At 34.1% G+C, this 17679-nt stretch overlaps 1 protein-coding gene and 1 long non-coding RNA gene across 2 annotated transcripts in view; one reads left to right on the top strand and one right to left on the bottom strand.

The window, feature by feature from the left end:
• LOC107693646 (uncharacterized) overlaps positions 1-816 on the top strand; it is a 13540-nt gene extending 12724 nt beyond the window's left edge. Inside the window, exon 4 of the long non-coding RNA XR_001634779.1 lies at positions 802-816. This is a non-coding gene — a long non-coding RNA (uncharacterized LOC107693646). The remainder of the gene's footprint in view (positions 1-801) is intronic.
• Positions 817-2619: 1803 nt separating this feature from the next.
• Positions 2620-17679, bottom strand: part of LOC107693614 (ras-related protein Rab-26-like) — a 52708-nt gene continuing 37648 nt past the window's right edge. The window contains exons 3-5 of the mRNA XM_016493064.1: positions 14386-14427; positions 10737-10815; positions 2620-2744 (exon numbers count right to left, since the gene is read on the bottom strand). Of these exons, the coding sequence (XP_016348550.1) occupies positions 2620-2744; positions 10737-10815; positions 14386-14427 (246 nt within the window). The remainder of the gene's footprint in view (positions 2745-10736; positions 10816-14385; positions 14428-17679) is intronic.

The following is a 17679-nucleotide window of genomic DNA, read 5'->3' as shown; positions in this document are numbered from 1 at the left end:
TGCAGTAATGATGCTGAAAATACAGCTGCGCATCACAGAAATACATTACAGTTTAACAGATATTCACATAAAAAACAGCCGTTTTAAAATTGTAATAATATTTCACTATTTTTTACTGTATTTTTGATCAAATAAATTCAGCCTTGATGAGTGACACTGAAGACTGGAGTAATGATGCTGAAAATACAGCTTTGATCACATAAATAAATTACAGTTTAACAGATATTCACATAGAAAACAGCCGTTTTAAAATTGTAATAATATTTCACCATTTTTTACTGTATTTTTGATAAAATAAATGCAGCCTTGATGAGCAGAAGAGACTTCTTTCAAAAACATTAAAAAATCTTAGCAACCTCAAACTTTTGAACAGTACTGCATACATGCATTTAATCAGGTTTATGCATACTTTACTGTATTTTTGATCAAATAAATTCAGCCTTGATGAGCAGAAGAGACTTCTTTCAAAAACATTCAAAAATCTTAGCAACCTCAAACTTTTGAACAGTACTGCATACATGCATTTAATCAGGTTTATGCATATATACTTTTTTATTAAATATTTCCAATAGAATAAGAAAAATTAAAATTGAAAACATTTTTAATGGTATTTTACCTGAAAACAAGACAAAAATACTGCTGATTTTTTTTGTGGTGTGCCGTGAAGGCTTTGGCTTTCTGTGTCTCAGGCTTTTGTTCCTGGTTCGTCACAGTGATTAGCATGAATTAGCTAATTAACCTGAGCAGCAGAGTTGAGGCTTGAGTGCTTCTGTGCAAATGAACAGGTGCTAAGTTACACAGACACACACATACACACTCATGAAGTCCCTTATGGTTATGAGTCCAGACAAAAGCTTCTTGAGATGCAAATGTATGTAGGCGTGAGCCACAACCTTTGGTCTGAGGAACAGCACATGTGAACATGTGATATTTGTTTGTTTGTACACGTTTGTGTGTGTGTGTGTGTGTGTGTGTGTGTGTGTGTGTGCGAGAGAGAGCGAGAGAGATACATGTGTGTGGGAGTGTAAGGGGGTTGTGTGTTTACATGTTCACATATTAATAAACATCTTTAAAAGCCCAGGGTGAGATCTGTTCTTGCCGCAGATAATGGTTATAAATGCTGCAATACTTCCATGATGTATTAATAACTGGGTCCGCAGCTGTAAACCTGCAGGACAGATGTATTTATGGAAGCCACGGGACAAAATTATTAGTTTATAGCTCACAATTTGAGCTTTTTTTCTCAGAATTGCAAGATATAAACTCAGAATTGTATGATTTTAACAAAGAAAGAAAAGAAAAAAAAATAGAAAAGTCCAAATTGTGAGATATTAACTCACAGTTGCGAAAGAAATTAGAATTGTGAAATAAATTTGCAATTACAGAACAAAAAAACTTGAATTGCAAGATGTAAACTTCAAGATGTAAACTGGAGTTTATATCTTGCAAATTGTAAAAAAAGAAAAAGAGATACAAAGTCACAACTTATTTATTTTATTTTATTCTATAGTGTATTGTGAAAAGTGCTATACAAATAAATTTGACTTGGCTTTAAAGTCAACACGCAATGCCATTCACAACCATAATCTGATGTATTTTTAAGGTAAAACATGATATTCAATGAAAAAATGTAGGGCAGTGCTGCATCAACATGGATTGATGAATCATCAACAATAAGGCCAGGAATGTGCATTAAAAGTAAACAGGCTCACTTCTTAATTCATGCTGACTTTAAAGCTAAAAAATAACTCTCAAAGGAAGCAAGTTATGGCTGAAACGTGCATTGATTTGATCAAGACTTTATCATTAAGACAGGAGTTTCATTGGACTTTTGAAATAAGTTCAAGAAACAATGTAAAAAACAAACAGTGTGACTAGTCAGATCTGATTCACAAACAAATGACTCTTATGAGTCAGTTCTGACTGTATAAGTGAATCAAAAACATCCAGTGTGACCAGTGGAGCCCGATTCACTAAACAAATGATTCTTATGAACCAATGTTTTTAATATGTCGTTCAAAAAGATGAGTTACTGATTTGAATCAGTTCGAAACACAGCCCTATATAATAAACAGCATTAGTTAAGAAAGAATGATTTACATCTGTATGAAAAATTGGAATTATAACAGAAAAATACACAAACGAATCAGAATCAAATCAAATCAAATGTGAATTAGAATCAAATGAAATCGGTCAACTCTGTATTGATTCTCTTATTTCAAAATGATGTTTCAAAGAAGCTGCTGCAAAGATTATATTGCACTCCAGCAACCCATAATTATGCATTTCTCATGCATCATTAGAGAAAATATGCCAGTAATTACAGGATATTTATGTATAGTCTTAAAGTTAAAATGGAAATGGAAAATGGGTATGAAAAACTAAATTACGCCTGATTCACACACACACACACACACACACACACACTCACTCACTCACTCACACACTCTCACACTCACACACTCACGCCGCTATTCAGAATGGAGAAGAGAAGGTCTGAATGGAGATGGTTTTATCAACTCTTAACAGCTGGAGTTTGCATGCAAGACGCTTTTAATTAAATCTTTGTTTTGTTGCAAGACAATGCAACTCTGAAGTCTTCCAAACCGAACGTTTGCTTCATGCCGCGTCTCCTAAAGTCCATCTGAGGCCTGCGTTGAGTGACAGGAGCCGAACTGCGTGAGGACTGATAGGAACCGACAGCAGCGTGTCGGGGTCCCATACAATCACAGCAGTCTGTGCGTCTGAAGCCAACGCGACAGCGATTCAGCTGTGCAGACGGAAATAATTGACAGTTTGTTCGTGAGCATCTCAAAAGCCAGGTGTTCTCCATTTACAATATCTGAACAAATATATGAGAGGGTGGATTTTCAATAAAGCAGAAACACGAAGCGCTGCAACCTTGAAACAGTTTACTGCTCGTGGGAGTGAGATCAGAGAGAGACTGTAGATGCTGAAATGCATGGTTCAATTTAAAAATACTAATTTCATGATTTATTTAAACCTTTTAAATTGCAAACATTATTTTGATGAGTTCTTAACCATATTTTGAATTATGCATTGAAGTTTGTTGTGTTTTAGGTTTAAAATAAATGCTGTAAACATAACAGAAAAAGTACTGGATGTTTTCTGGTCGTACTGGTCATTTTATATATGTATACACACACACACACACGCATATAAATGTAATTTTAGACATTTTCTTTTAAAAGACAAACACACACAATTAAGTACATGTAATACCTTTTTTGCTTAATTTGACAAATTTATGGCTTGATTTGAAATGACCCAAAATCAAAACAAAAGTAGTATTTATTTAGATTTTTCTTTGTTTTCTTCACACATCACACGCCTCATATTTAACCTCAAGCTCTTCACTGCAGTCGTCTTAGTAAACAACTAACAAACTATTGCTAAAATGTTTTTAATAGAGACAAAACAGTGTAAATGACTTTGGGACACTTGTAATTTGTATTAAAATTCATATAAATAATTTTTAGGCAACAAATATTACAATTATTAGCTTTTTCCTTTTTTGTTTAAATTATCATCATTTTTAAAAAAATAAAAATATATATATATATTTTTTTTTTTTTCAGATTTTGTATTTTCCAAAAAAAATACAAATTTAAAAGCAGTAATTCAATGACTCAGATGTGTCTATATTCTCTGAAATTCTCACTAGGTCTTGAAACTGCCATCATTTCATTCTTAAGAAGCTTGAATGTGTTGTCACCTGTTACATCGTCACTAATTAAGTAGGCGGAAATATCAACCGATTCATGTCTCCATTTAAGATGTGCTGTCTGTTATTTCCCATATGTCAGTATAGCATATGCAAAAGCTGGAACAAAAGACATAAAATGCTGCTTCGAATGCGTATTGGCCTGAATACACAACCAAACTGGAGCAGAGGAACAAAGACTCGTCACAAAGTGCCTTTTCAGAGCCCAGTTAGACTGACACATGTGAGTGGCACTTCAATAACGACTGCAATTAACAATAATCAATTCAAAACCATTTCTGAAGCCCATTATTAACTTGCTCTCAAAACCCTGCCCAAAAATACTATCATTTATTATTGACCCAGAAAGGTGAGAGAGAGAGAGAGAGTGAGAGATTTGATTTTTAACCACATATTTATTAACTACACAACTTCTGGTATAATTTACAAAATTCACATAGAGTTACTCAAATTCTTCAACAAATTGCAATGTATCATTTTCAATCCAGCACAAAACATTTTCTACACTCCAAACCTCTTCAAACTTTTCCAATTTCTTCATATGAGAGTAGAATTCTAGCTATTCTAGCTTTTATGAGTCCCTTGAACAACAATTCAGCATTTTTACTACTGCCATGAGCAACTTTATATTTCCTACTAATATAAACTGCCATTCTGGCTTGACCCAAAATAAAATTTAACAACCGTCCTTTCCTCTTTTTCCTTTTGCAATATTTAAAACCAAAAATAAACACAATCATTGTAAACATTTCATTAACATTAGTAAATATAATCTCCAATAAAGCAAACAAAGGTCTTAATCTCTCACAATGCATAAAACAATGAAATATGTTTTCTCTTTGATCACAAAAAGGACAGCAATCTTGCACATTTGGATTCAACACTGAGATAAAAGCATTTACAGCAACAATCCCATGTAAAATTCGCCATTGACGATCACCCACATTTTTAGTCAATGGTGGTTTGTAACAAGAGCCCCAAAAAGGCTTAACTTCAATATCAGCACTTAAATGGTCTCTCCATGGTGTATCCATTCGTTTTAGTTTCTCTTTATTTATCACCTTCACACAAACTTTATATAAACTCTTTCCACCCATTGTATCAAAAATGAAGTCTCTCAAATTCTCTGAGGTCATTAAAACATTTTCAATTACACTTTTAGAGATCACTATACAAGGAAAAAGATCCGTTTTATCAGGAAGCGCTTGACTCGACACAAAGTTCCAATCTTCTTCACTCAAATTTTCTCGCCACTTCTTTAACAAAAGATGGACTGTCCTTGCTGATTTAATTCCAAGTCTCTGCGCAAGTGCATCAACATTGTCCAACGCGATACCAGCCACTTCTATTAAGTCCTTCATTTGAACAACTTTGGCTTTTGTTAACGTTTGCATCAACCATAAAGTTGTATGTCCACAAAACTCCAGTCGAGCACCATTAATCAAAGGTTCTTCCAAAAACCAATACAAAGACTTACATGACATTGATCTTTTAACCTGTACCATACACCATGCTCTTCTTACACTCTCATAAAAGGAAGAAATAGACTTCAAATTAAAACTCTTACAATCTGTCCAACAAATATTTCTTCTAAAACCCCACCCTCCAACCTTACTTAAAAGGCAACAGGCTGGTCCAAACCATGATATATTTGGATTATATAAAAACTTTTGAACAAACTGTAGCCTAAAAGCTACTTTCCTACTTATAAGATCAACAACCCCTTGTCCACCTTCTTCCTTTGGAAGATAAAGAACATTTCGTGGTAACCAATGTAATCTATCCCAAAAGAAATGTATCATCTTGACCTGTATTTTTCTAAGAACCCCTACCGGAGGCTCTAAAACTGATAACCTGTGCCATAATGAGGAGGCTACTAGATTATTAATAATCAAAGCGCTCCCCCTAAAAGACATTTTAGGTCAAATCCATTTCCACCTTCCTAATCTTCCTTCTACATTTTCCAGGACATTTTCCCAGTTTCTTTGCATTATTATTTCATCACCCAAAAAAACTCCAAGATATTTAAGACCTCTTTGTCACCAAACCATTTCACCTGGTAAAACCAGTTCTCCTTCATTCCATTTTCTAACCCTATATGCTGAACTTTTAGCCCAATTTACTTTTGCAGATTAAATTTTTGCATAAATATTAACAATATCAACCAGTTTATCAATATCATCCTGTCCACTGGTTAAAACCAATACATCATCTGCATAAGTTTTATGGGTGGAAAAGTACTCTCATATCTAAAACCATCTAAACCGCTCAAAAGCCTTCTCTTGATCTAAGGAAATTATAAATATATATATATATATATATATATATATATAGAGAAAATAATAATATAAATAAATATTAAGTGAATATTAAGTGAATATTTGTGATGAATTTTAAAAACATTTTCAAACTAATTTAAAAACATTTCAAACAAATATTGTATATCATGTTTTATATAATATTTATTTTATATGGTGGCAAAAATGCCACCAAAATGAATGAAAATGCCCCCAAAATTCAAGATAGGAGTTCCTGTTTTTAATATTCCTAACATATCACACAAGTGCTGTTTTTTTCCGAATATCAGCACAGTTGCAAATATGATATTGATTTTATACAACAGTTCGATGAACAAGAAATTTATTTTCAGTGGCTTGCATTTTAGACACATTACTGTCAATATTGTCTGTTTTTACTCTATTTCACCAACAATAATTGTAAACAAAGCAAAAACAGAGCCATAGCTTTGTTTCTCTGAACAACACACAGCGGCGTTTCATTACTGAAAGCAGTCAGCATTTTTGAACAAATCAGGTGAGTCAATGATTCAATGATCCATGCATATAGTCATTTTTGTTACTAGAAGCAAAAAAATAAAAAATAAATAAAATAAAATAAAATAAAAAAATATAAAATTAAATTAAATTAAATAAAATTAAATTAAATAAACTTAAATAAAATTAAATTAAATAAAGTTGCCAAGACAACATTTCTCATTTTCATTAAGTTTAACCTTGATTTACTAAAATAACTAAAACTGAAATAAAAATGAATAAAAATCATATAGACATAAAAAAGAAAATGAATTCATTAAAACTGACAAAAAGACAACAAAATTGCTAAAATTTTAAATAAAATTAAAATGTAAAATATAAAAATAAGAACTTAAAATATTAATAAACTTAAAATATTAATACAAACTACTAAAGTAGCACAAAACTGTGCATTCATTAAAAATGAATTAATGAGTTTTAGTTTCATATTTAAAGTGTATCATTAAATTTTTGTAAATTATTTCATACAGTATTTCAATATTCAAAATGTTATATTTAAAACATTAATCTCATAATATTATTTATGCAATTGTAATTGCAATTTAGTCATTTCCTTACACTGGGTCATAGTATAATATTGATATATACACTATAATGGAACTGAATGATCAGCATATTCATATGCTGTGCTACTTTCAAAGAATACAATAGTACATGCTCAAACAACCTTTATAATACAACAATTGCATTTCCGAAGAACATGGTAATACTAAACAACTTTTTTGATACTAAAAACACATAAAATAGTTCCTGGATGAAATATGAATCATCTGGGCAACATTCAAACACATGCATCTCCAGTTCAGTTCTGAGCGTGTGATTTCATGTAATCTATAGCAGTATTTCGTGGTGCAGTGCCATGTCTCTCGGTGAGCTGATGGCACACAGGCACGGCACAGATGGGAGAGGCAGTCTGTGGGCGTCAGGAGTACAGTAGATCTGCTTAGCCTCACACGAACCCTAATAAAGCTCCACACACGCAGGACAGTATGAGCTGCACCAGCCTAATGTCTAAGGTGACTCTCTGGGATGTGATTAGAGGATCTGCATGCACACTTTTGCATGTGACAAGTTCATAAGGGGAAAACGTTCGGCCGCAAAAAGCATGCATTATCGCATCACTATGCATCAGTTTAAACGCCAATCACTCGAGCGCCGCGTGTGTTCTGCTGGAAAGCGCTGAAGGTGCGGTGAAAGGTTGTTGAGTGTGTGTACGTGCATCAGAACCTCATTTAAAAGGGTCATAATAGCTGCTCTTTATGATCCGATCAGTCATGTTTGAGTGTAAGAGCGTGGGCTGGTCTCGCATGCTCTCAGAAAGCGCTTTTGATTTAGTACTGCTTTAAAAACTGAAAAATTAACAATGCACAAAAACAGTCTTGAAACCCAACAGCTACTGCGGGAATGCAAAACAGCTACTCTGCATACAAGAACATGCATTTTGTTATTACGATCTGTCATTTGGTTTAGTTTTAGATGGTCAGTACTTCAAACCAATTGCATTTCACTGCAGCTCTAAGTGGCTCTTTCTGGCTGAAATGAAGCACAAAAGCCAGCTTACATAATGAAATCCAGTAGTGCATCTCTCCTAAGATATATGTTTGGGACAATATATTAGATATGCTCCAGAGTCCAGAGGTATTCATAGCAAACTAAAATAACGTGTTATTGTAGTATCATTGAGATACTATTATATTTTGAATCAGTTTGTCATTTTTATAGGTTGTTTTTATTTTAATTTTAGTTAAAGTTTTATATATATGTGTGTGTGTGTCGTTCGTGCAAAGGCAGCCTGGTCACTTGGCAACCTCACAGACACACTCATTGTCAACATGTAAGAAATGTGTGTGTGTGTGTGTGTGTGTGTGTGTGTGTGTGTGTTAGTGTTATGTTGAATGTTAACTGAAATGAAACAAAATATAAAAACAACTTATTTTAAGCTATTTCTTATTTTATTTCAACATTTCACATTTTCATTTAGTTTAACCTGATATGCTAAAATAACAAAAAAAATGTAAAAAATATATTTATATATAGTATAATTATATATAGTATTATATACAGTACAGTATATTATATATGCAATGCTACATAGTATATTATATACAGTAATTATATATAGTATATTTAAATATATTTATATAATAGTAACTAAAATAACACTGTTTTGAACGAATCAGTTGAATGAATCAGTCAGTGACTAAATAAGTTTTAGATTTTCATAAGTGTATCATTTATTTTTTTTAATAATTTCATATTTCAGTATTCAAAATTTTATATTTAAAACATTAGTTGTTATTAAACAAAATGTTTTTTTTTTTTTTTTTTTTTCAGATAACATTTATTTTGTTTTATGGTTTTATTTCTAGTTTCAGTTTTAGTTTTAGTTAACTATAATAACCATGTGCCAAACACGTTGTCTTAGTTCGGTGTGTTTCTAGTCTTATACAGAATTTGCACAAGTTTTAAACAAGTTTTAAATTATGAGAATAAAGTTGTAAGAAAAGTAACATCCTAAAACACAACATGGTTTAATGTTCTGAAACAATGTCTCAATGACAGTTTCTCTCACATTTTTCATGTCATAAACATTATCTAAAGCCGAAATAACAAGACACAGCAAAAACAAAACTTTAACAGCCAAACTCTCTGCCATATAAACTACTATAATGAAAAAAACCTTTGAACTTTATGCATAATCCTACTATCCATCTACATGCAAGTTAATGAACCCAGAATATAAATTCAATATTCTTAACATTTCTCCAAAATGTTTTTTTATGAGTGAGAAAAACCTTAAAATAAAGCACAGTTTTTTCCTTTGGACTACGCCGATATTGTTTTGGCAGGAGATCATGTTTATGACATGGGAAATGTGAGAGAAATTTGGTAGTCATGTATGAGTGAATCTCAACTGGTGGGTTGCGAGGTCTGTTCTGACAGCAGAAAAACAATGCTGAATGCAATTGATGAAATGCTGCTAACCATATAATCATGTGTAAATAAATAGGTATTAAAAAAATGCTTCCCATTTCTTTTGTTGTTAACATTGAATGGTACAATCAGTATTTCATCTGCAATCTAGAAGCAGCTATATAAGGCAGACGCGTGACATGCCCCACCCTCACAAACAAATCAACACAACATAAAAGAAAATATGACGCACACTACATCTAAAAGGGTTCACGGGTAAATCACACTTCTGCTGCTCTTTTATTGCTATTCAGTTCAAAACTACAACAAATGGGTTCACTGCAAAATAATAATAATATCTGTTTAGAACATTATTTTAATGTCTTTCACAGGTAAATCACACTCTTGCTATTGTTTATACATATTTTCTTATTCATATTCAATTATTAACATGTCAAAACAAACACAAGATAAAAGAATATGACTCAAACTACATCTAAAATTGGTTCATGAGTAAATCACCCTTGTGCTGTTGTTTATGCATTTACAAAATGTCTATATTCTTATTAATTCCTATTCAGTTATTAACATGTCAGGTTATGTCGGGCCTGCGCAGTTCATGGTAACATTAATACATTTGTAGTACCATTTTAATTTTAATTGGACAATAATCTGATAATCAAATAGTTGCATCTCAGCCAAATATTGTCCTATCCTAACAAACCATACATCAATGGAAAGATTATTTATTCAGCTTTCAGATGATGTATAGATCTCAATTTCATAAAATTGACACTTATAGCTGGTTTTGTGCTCCAGGGTCATATATATACTACAATGTGCATTTAAGTCTAGAAGAGAGAGAAAAACTGAAGGATAAACAGAGCAAAACAGAGTGACAAACGGCTTAGCTGTGCCATTTTTAGAACTCTATTAATAAAAGCATCAAATACAGCAAAAAACACTGGCAAACCATTTCTAATATCAGAGACCAATTATAGCGTTGTAATTCCTGCACAGAATGTGTCTGCAATTTTAACACCACAAAAAAAAACACTTTCTTAATCTGTTTTTTGTCTTGTTTTCCATTAAAAATATAATGAAGACATTACAAGTAACTTGAGTTTTCATTTGCAAGGCAATACATTTTTCTTGTTTTTTCCTCTGTTTCCTTCCATCTCACTTTTTTGCTCTATGTAACTTTTTTGATAAAGAAAATGATTTGTGCAGTCTTCGTGCAATACAATGCAACTCACCGTGAGCGTCTCGGTAGTAGGCATGCGTCACACTCCTGAATCGCTCCTGTCCTGCCGTGTCCCAGATCTACAGAGTGAGAGGATACACACACTTCACCTGCTTCATTCATGCATTCATCACATTCATACTATCATATCAGCTTTCACTCTTCACCATAAAAGCAATTGAAGTGGAGCAGAGGAGCAAAAGCTTTAATTAGCTGATGTGGTAATGGCGTGCAGTAGAGGACAAGAATGTGGATTTATGGGTGAGGTCGAGACTATTACACCATCCACGTCCTGATAAGAGCACCTGTCTCACACACACACACACACACACACACACAGATCTGTCGGCCAGGGTCATGTTTCACACTGATGAAACCGAGCGAGCAGACATGAATGCTGATGAGCAGAGCAGTCTGACATTAATAAAGACTGGGAGATACTGCGCACAAACACACACACAAATAAGCACTAAAAAGCATCATAAATGGCTTCAAGTAATACGAAGGCATTCAATAGTTCTAGACACTTTATGTATTAATAATTTATTCTGTTATTTTCCATATGCATATACAGTATATTATTTTAATTTTTAAAGGAATGGATCATCCAAAAATGAACATTTGCTGAAAATTGACTCACCCTCAGGCCATCCAAGATTAGGATGAGTTTGTTTCTTCATCAGGTTTGTAGAAATGTAGCATTGCATCAGTGTCTCAGCAATGGATGCTCTGCAGTGAATGGGTGCCGTCAGAATGAGAGTCCAAACAGCTGATAAAAACATCACAATAATCCACAAGTAATCCACAGCACTCCAGTCCATCAGTTAACATCTGGAGAAGACAAAAGCTGAAACAAATCCATCAAGACGTTTTTAACTTCAAAACATCGCTTCCAGTTAAAATACGAGTCCATATCCATAATAACACTTCCTCCAGTGAAAAAGTGTTCTGGTGTGAATCAGGAGAGAAATCTGCACAGATCAAGCAGCATTTAAACAGCTCTAAACACATATGTGGCTGGATTTTGATGTGAGAGACAACAAGAGATGCACTTTTTCACTGGAGGAAGCGTTATTATGAATTATATACTCATATTTTAGTTAAAAACGTCTTAATGCTGGATTTGTTTCAGCTTTTGTCTTCTCCAGATGTTAACTGATGGACTGGAGTGCTGTGGATTATTTGTGGATTATTGTGATGTTTTTATCAGCTGTTTGGACTCTCATTCTGACGGCACCCATTCACTGCAGAGCATCCATTGCTGAGACACTGATGCAATGCTACATTTCTCCAAACCTGATGAAGAAGCAAAGCAATTTTAGCAAATTGTTTGGTTGAACTATCCCTTTAATGTGCATTCCTGTAGCTTTCAAATGTACTCTTAAAAATAAAGGTTCTTTACCTGGCATTGATGGTTCAATGAAGAACCTTTAACATCCACTGAAACTTTCCATTGCACAAAATGTTCTTTTTACAAAAAAAGGTTCTTTTAACAACTGCTCATGAAAGGTTCTTTGGGGAACCTATTTTTAAGAGTACAGTGCCAGCAACCCAGAGGTTATAGGTTTCATTCCCAGGGAATTCAATAACTGAAGAAATCTATATCTTGAATGCAATGCAAGTCGCTTTGGATAAAAGTGTCTGCCAAATGCATAAATGTAAATGTTAATATTTTTACATTAAAAAAAAAAAAATAAGAATAACACAATGGTAAGTCTATGAAGCCAATATGAAGTGTGAACTTATGAATAAAAATGAGTGATTTCATTTTTAAATTGGATGGCGGCAGTGTCTACTTTTCTGTGTCTCAGAAATCCAAACTTGTCAAGATAGCATTAAACTAAGATACTGTATTACACATTTTCCAAAGTTAATGTTTTAAACATTTTGAGAAAGATAAACATGCTTCTGTGTCTCAAACTCAAGCAGGATGCATGCAATAAAAGTGATTTCTAAAACAGAGTCACCTAAGAAAAGGCACAAACTGTTATACATCTGATTCAAACAGAACCTTTTTTTTACATATAGCAAATAATTCATAAAAAGAAGAAGTATTTTTGGGTGAACTATCGCTTTAAAAATGAGGTTCGTGAACAGCCCCAGTAATGAGGCCCAACCTTGATGTGTGAAAACACGGATTCACAACGTAAGCATGTGTGAGGATTAGTTTTGCTTTGAGATGTTTGCACATTTGACCTGACACAGCGTTCTTTAATGATCCCTATCAACATGAATTCACCTATCAACCGCTCACCCTTTTCAACGGTCCACAATAATTACACTAACGACCTTAAAAACCATCTACTGTAACGCTATTCTCTGATTATACAGTATGTGCAGCAGAGCAGGTTATGAAGCTGTCTGTCTGGTTGAATCAAACACGCAGTCGAGTCTGTGTGTATCCTTTCACTAGTGCGAGGCATGCGGCTAATGGAGCGTTAAGGATCAATGACAGCCTCGTTAAACTCTCATTAGAGCTGATCCTCGAGATGCACATTCATTGTTTACTTAGTCAATATTAGCCAGAGGGAGCGAAGCAACATGGGAACATCCAAATGCATCACCTTAGTATTTAAAACAGCACAGATAATTGGAGTTGCTTTGAAATTAGGTAATTAAATCACCTAATTACTCCAGGGTTTATTGAGATAATATAAATGGCAACAGATGGTATCCAACCTAAAAGCTTATATTGAAAATATGCGCATTAGTAACTGATTTAACTCATAATATTCACTTAACAAAAAAGTAAAAATGGTACGTGTTTGTATGAGATATTACATTTTAATCTTGTAGAAAAGACCAGCAAGAAGGTCTGTTCTGGTCTATGCTGGTTTAGCACTGGTAAAGCCAACTAGTGTCTTAAAGTAATAGTTCACTAAAAAATGAAAGTTTGCTGAAAATTAGTATATCCTCAAACCATCCAACATGTGGATGAGTTTGTTTCTTCATCAGATTTGTAGAAACTGCATCAGTGTCTCAGCAATGGATGCTCTGCAGTGAATGGGTGCCGTCAGAATGAGAGTCCAAACAGCTGATAAAAACATCACAATAATCCACAAGTAATCCACAGCACTCCAGTCCATCAGTTAACATCTGGAGAAGACAAAAGCTGAAACAAATCCAATATTAAGACATTTTTAACTAAAATACAAGTCCATAATCCATAATAACTCTTCCTCCAGTGAAAAAGTGTTCTGGTCTGAATCAGGAGAGAAATCTGCACAGATCAAGCAGCGTTTAAACAGCTCTAAGTAGCTGGATTTTGATGTGAGAGACAACATGAGGTACTTTTTCACTGGAGGAAGAGTTATTATGGATTATAGACTAAATGTATTTTAGTTATAAACGTCTTAACGCTGGATTTGTTTCAGCTTTTGTCTTCTCCAGATGTTAACTGATGGACTGGAGTGCTGTGGATTACTTGTGGATTATTGTGATGTTTTTATCAGCTGTTTGGACTCTCATTCTGACGGCACCCATTCACTGCAGAGCATCCATTGCTGAGACACTGATGCAATGCTACATTTCTACAAATCTGATGAAGAAACAAACTCTTGGAGGGTCTGAAGGTGAGTACATTCTCGGGAAATTTTCATTTTTGGGTGGACTATTCCTTTAAAATAGCATTAAAAAAGTCGCATGCTCACCTGTAGTTTAACTCTCACACCATCAATGCTCAGCACCTTATTCTGCAATAAAAGAGGAAAGAAAGATCAGTCTTGCAAGTTATGGATTTGAACAGCTCCCTGCAGATGTCTCATTACCGTTTAACTTTGGGTCGGCTTTCTGGAAAGCACTGCAGATCCATCACACTTTGAAGGTGAGATGTCAGCAGAGAGTGTGGCGCTTTCGACTTTGAACTTTTATTAAATCTCCAGAGATGCTACCGTCATGTTACACAGCTCTGTTCGGCTTCAATGCGAAAGTCCAAAAATAGGTCTTTACTTCTATGAGCAGTATATATGAGTGATCTTTTAAAAATAAATTAATAATTTTATTTATCAAGGATGCATTATATTGATCAAAAGTGACAGTAAAGACATATCTAATCTTACAAATGATATCTATTTCAATAAATGCTGTTCTTTTGAACTTTCTATTCATCTGTGAATACTGAAAAATTTAATGTATCACAGTTTCCACAAAAATATTGTGCAGCACGACTGTTTTCAACTTTTTTACTATATTTTTGATCAAATAAGTGCAGCCTGGGTGAGCAGAAGACACTTCTTTCAAAAACATTAAACAAATCTTACCAACCCAAACTTTTGAATGGTTGTGTGTGTATTTATATACAGTATACTTAATAACATATAAATAATATGATGCCACTACATCCAATTATAGTTACTGTTCATTTAAAACTTTTATTACATATGCAAGCATGTTTAGCTAATTTAAAACCTAAATTAAATTATTGACAGCAACCACAAAAAAAATAAATAAATAAATAAATAAAATAATAAAAAATATATATATATTCAAAGTTTAACATTGACAGAGACGTTTAAATCACACATTTACTTTTTGGATGTGTTGTTTGCAAAATAAAAATGCATTAACAGTAAATGTTTTTCCCCCCTTAAAATTGAGTTTTTTTACTTAGTTCACAGTTTACTTTACAGTTACTGACAGATTTTCCCAGTGCACACTCCAAAAGACCCAACTAACTGATTATAAAATTTGATGGCGTTTATTTTAATGATCAGTTCATCCATTAGTTGTTGCATCTTTGATGAATATTAATACAAACCCTTGAATTTCACTTCCTATCATCTTTCTAGCAACTTTCAGTGTTGATCTACAGAAAAACCTGTGGGAAAAATGCCACCATGATTGGCATTATTTCCTCTTGTCATGCTTTAATTGAGAAAAGGTCTATTTCTAGGCCTTCTGGGAGCTGAGAAGAGTTGACCCACACATCTTAATGACTGTGAATACTATACACTCTCATTACACGGTCACACCTAATGATGAGTGAGAAAACAGACACCATTTTAAACAAACACCAACATCACACAATCAGTCGTTTGCTGTCAGCAGTTTGCTGACTCGTTGAGATCAAGGCTAATAAAGTCATGGCAGGTCTGTTTCACTTTTGTGTTTATTGTATCTTCCTCTGTTGCAGCTGGAGATGGACGTCAGGTTTTTCTGCTTGAGTAGGGCTAAAAACATTAAAAACTATAGCTAACAACTGCGCTGTCATCTTCAGCGCCAAGGACAAACTCTTGGCATGTCTTGACATCAAATTGCTGCAGTCGCACACACTAAATTGGAAGGTGTGACACTTTTTGGACTTTCTGTGCTAAAGCAGCGGGATGTCAGGACTCGGGTCAGTTCAGCTGTCATTGCAGCAGAATATGACGGTAGTGTCTGGTGATGCATCATAATAAACCTACTGTCACACCGAGCAGCAGAAACTCATGTGACACACTGAGAAAGTTTAATTCAGGACCAAACCAGAACAACAATAGCAACATGAGAAGCAAAACACCACACGTTACAGTAATTGAACATGGTTAAGAGGGGTTCTGAGGCACTATGCAAACTGATAAATAAAATTGTAGTAACAGCAAAAAAATATATATATATAGGCCAACTATTTTCTCTAAATAAATTGCACATATTTATATTTACATTTAGCCATTTAGCAGATGCTTTTATCCAAAGCGACTTAAAAACGAGGACAATAGAAGCAAAACAAAACCAACAAAAGGGCAATAATATATAAGTGCTGTGACAAGTCTCTGTTAGCCTAACGCAGAACACATAGCAAGGTTTTTTTTATAATAAATAAAAATAAAACAAGTCAAACAAATAGAAAAAGAATAGAGAATACTAGTGTTAGATGGTATTTTTATATAATAAATAAAAATAAAACAAGAAGATAGAATAGAAAAAGAATAAAGAATGCTAGTGTCAGAGGCTCTCTCTCTCTTTTTTAAAGAAGACAAGTAGTAAGAATAGAAATAAAATAGAGAGTGCACGTGTTAGAGGGTCTAAGGTTTTTTTTTTTTTTTTAGAATTAGAATAGAAAGTGCTAGAGTTAGAGGGTCAAATGAAGATGGAAGAGGTGTGTTTTTAGTCGTTTCTTGAAGATGGCTAAGGACTCAGCTGCTCAGATTGAGTTCTCGGATTGATTTGGGCAGGTCATTCCACCAGGAGGGAACAGTTAATGAAAAAGTCTGTGAAAGTGATTTTGTGCGTCTTTGGGATGAACAATAAAGGGACGTTCACATGCAGAACGCAAGCTTCTAGAGGCACATAAGTCTGAAGTAGTGAATTTAGGTAAAGGGGTGCAGAGCCAGTGGTGGTTTTGTAGGCAAACATCAATGCCTTGAATTTTATGCAAGCAGCTACTGGTAGCCAGTGCAAACTGATGAACAGAGGTGTGACATGCACTCTTTTCAGCTCGTTAAAGACTAATCTTGCAGCTGCATTCTGGATTAGTTGTAGAGGTTTGATAGAACTGGCTGGAAGACCTGCTAAGCAAGCATTGCAATAATCCAGCCTGGACAGAACAAGAGATTGAACAAAAAGTTGTGAAGCATGTTCCGAAAGAAAGGGCCTGATTTTCTTAATGTATGTATAAAGCAAATCTGCAGGACATGCAGTTTTAGCAACATGGTCTGAGAAATTCAGCTGATCATCAATCATAACTCCAAGGTTTCTGGCTGTCTTTGAAGGAGTTATGGTTGATGTGCCTAACTGGATGCTGAAATTGTGATGGGTTTGTTGAAACCACAAGCAGTTCTGTCTTGGCTAGTTTGAGTTGAAGGTAATGGTCTTTCATCCAACAAGAAATGTCTGTTAGACAAGCTGAGATGCGAGCAGCTATCGTCGGATCATCAGGATAGAATGAGAGGTAGAGTTGAGTGTCATCAGCATAGCAGTGATATGAAAAGCCATGTTTCTGAATGACAGAACCTAATGATGCCATG

The sequence above is a fragment of the Sinocyclocheilus anshuiensis genome, unplaced genomic scaffold (assembly GCF_001515605.1).
Source record: "Sinocyclocheilus anshuiensis isolate Anshui unplaced genomic scaffold, SAMN03320099.WGS_v1.1 scaffold546, whole genome shotgun sequence".
Classification (NCBI taxonomy): domain Eukaryota; kingdom Metazoa; phylum Chordata; class Actinopteri; order Cypriniformes; family Cyprinidae; genus Sinocyclocheilus; species Sinocyclocheilus anshuiensis.
Note: the sequence above shows the minus strand (reverse complement) of the source record. Positions and strands in the feature narration are given on the sequence as shown.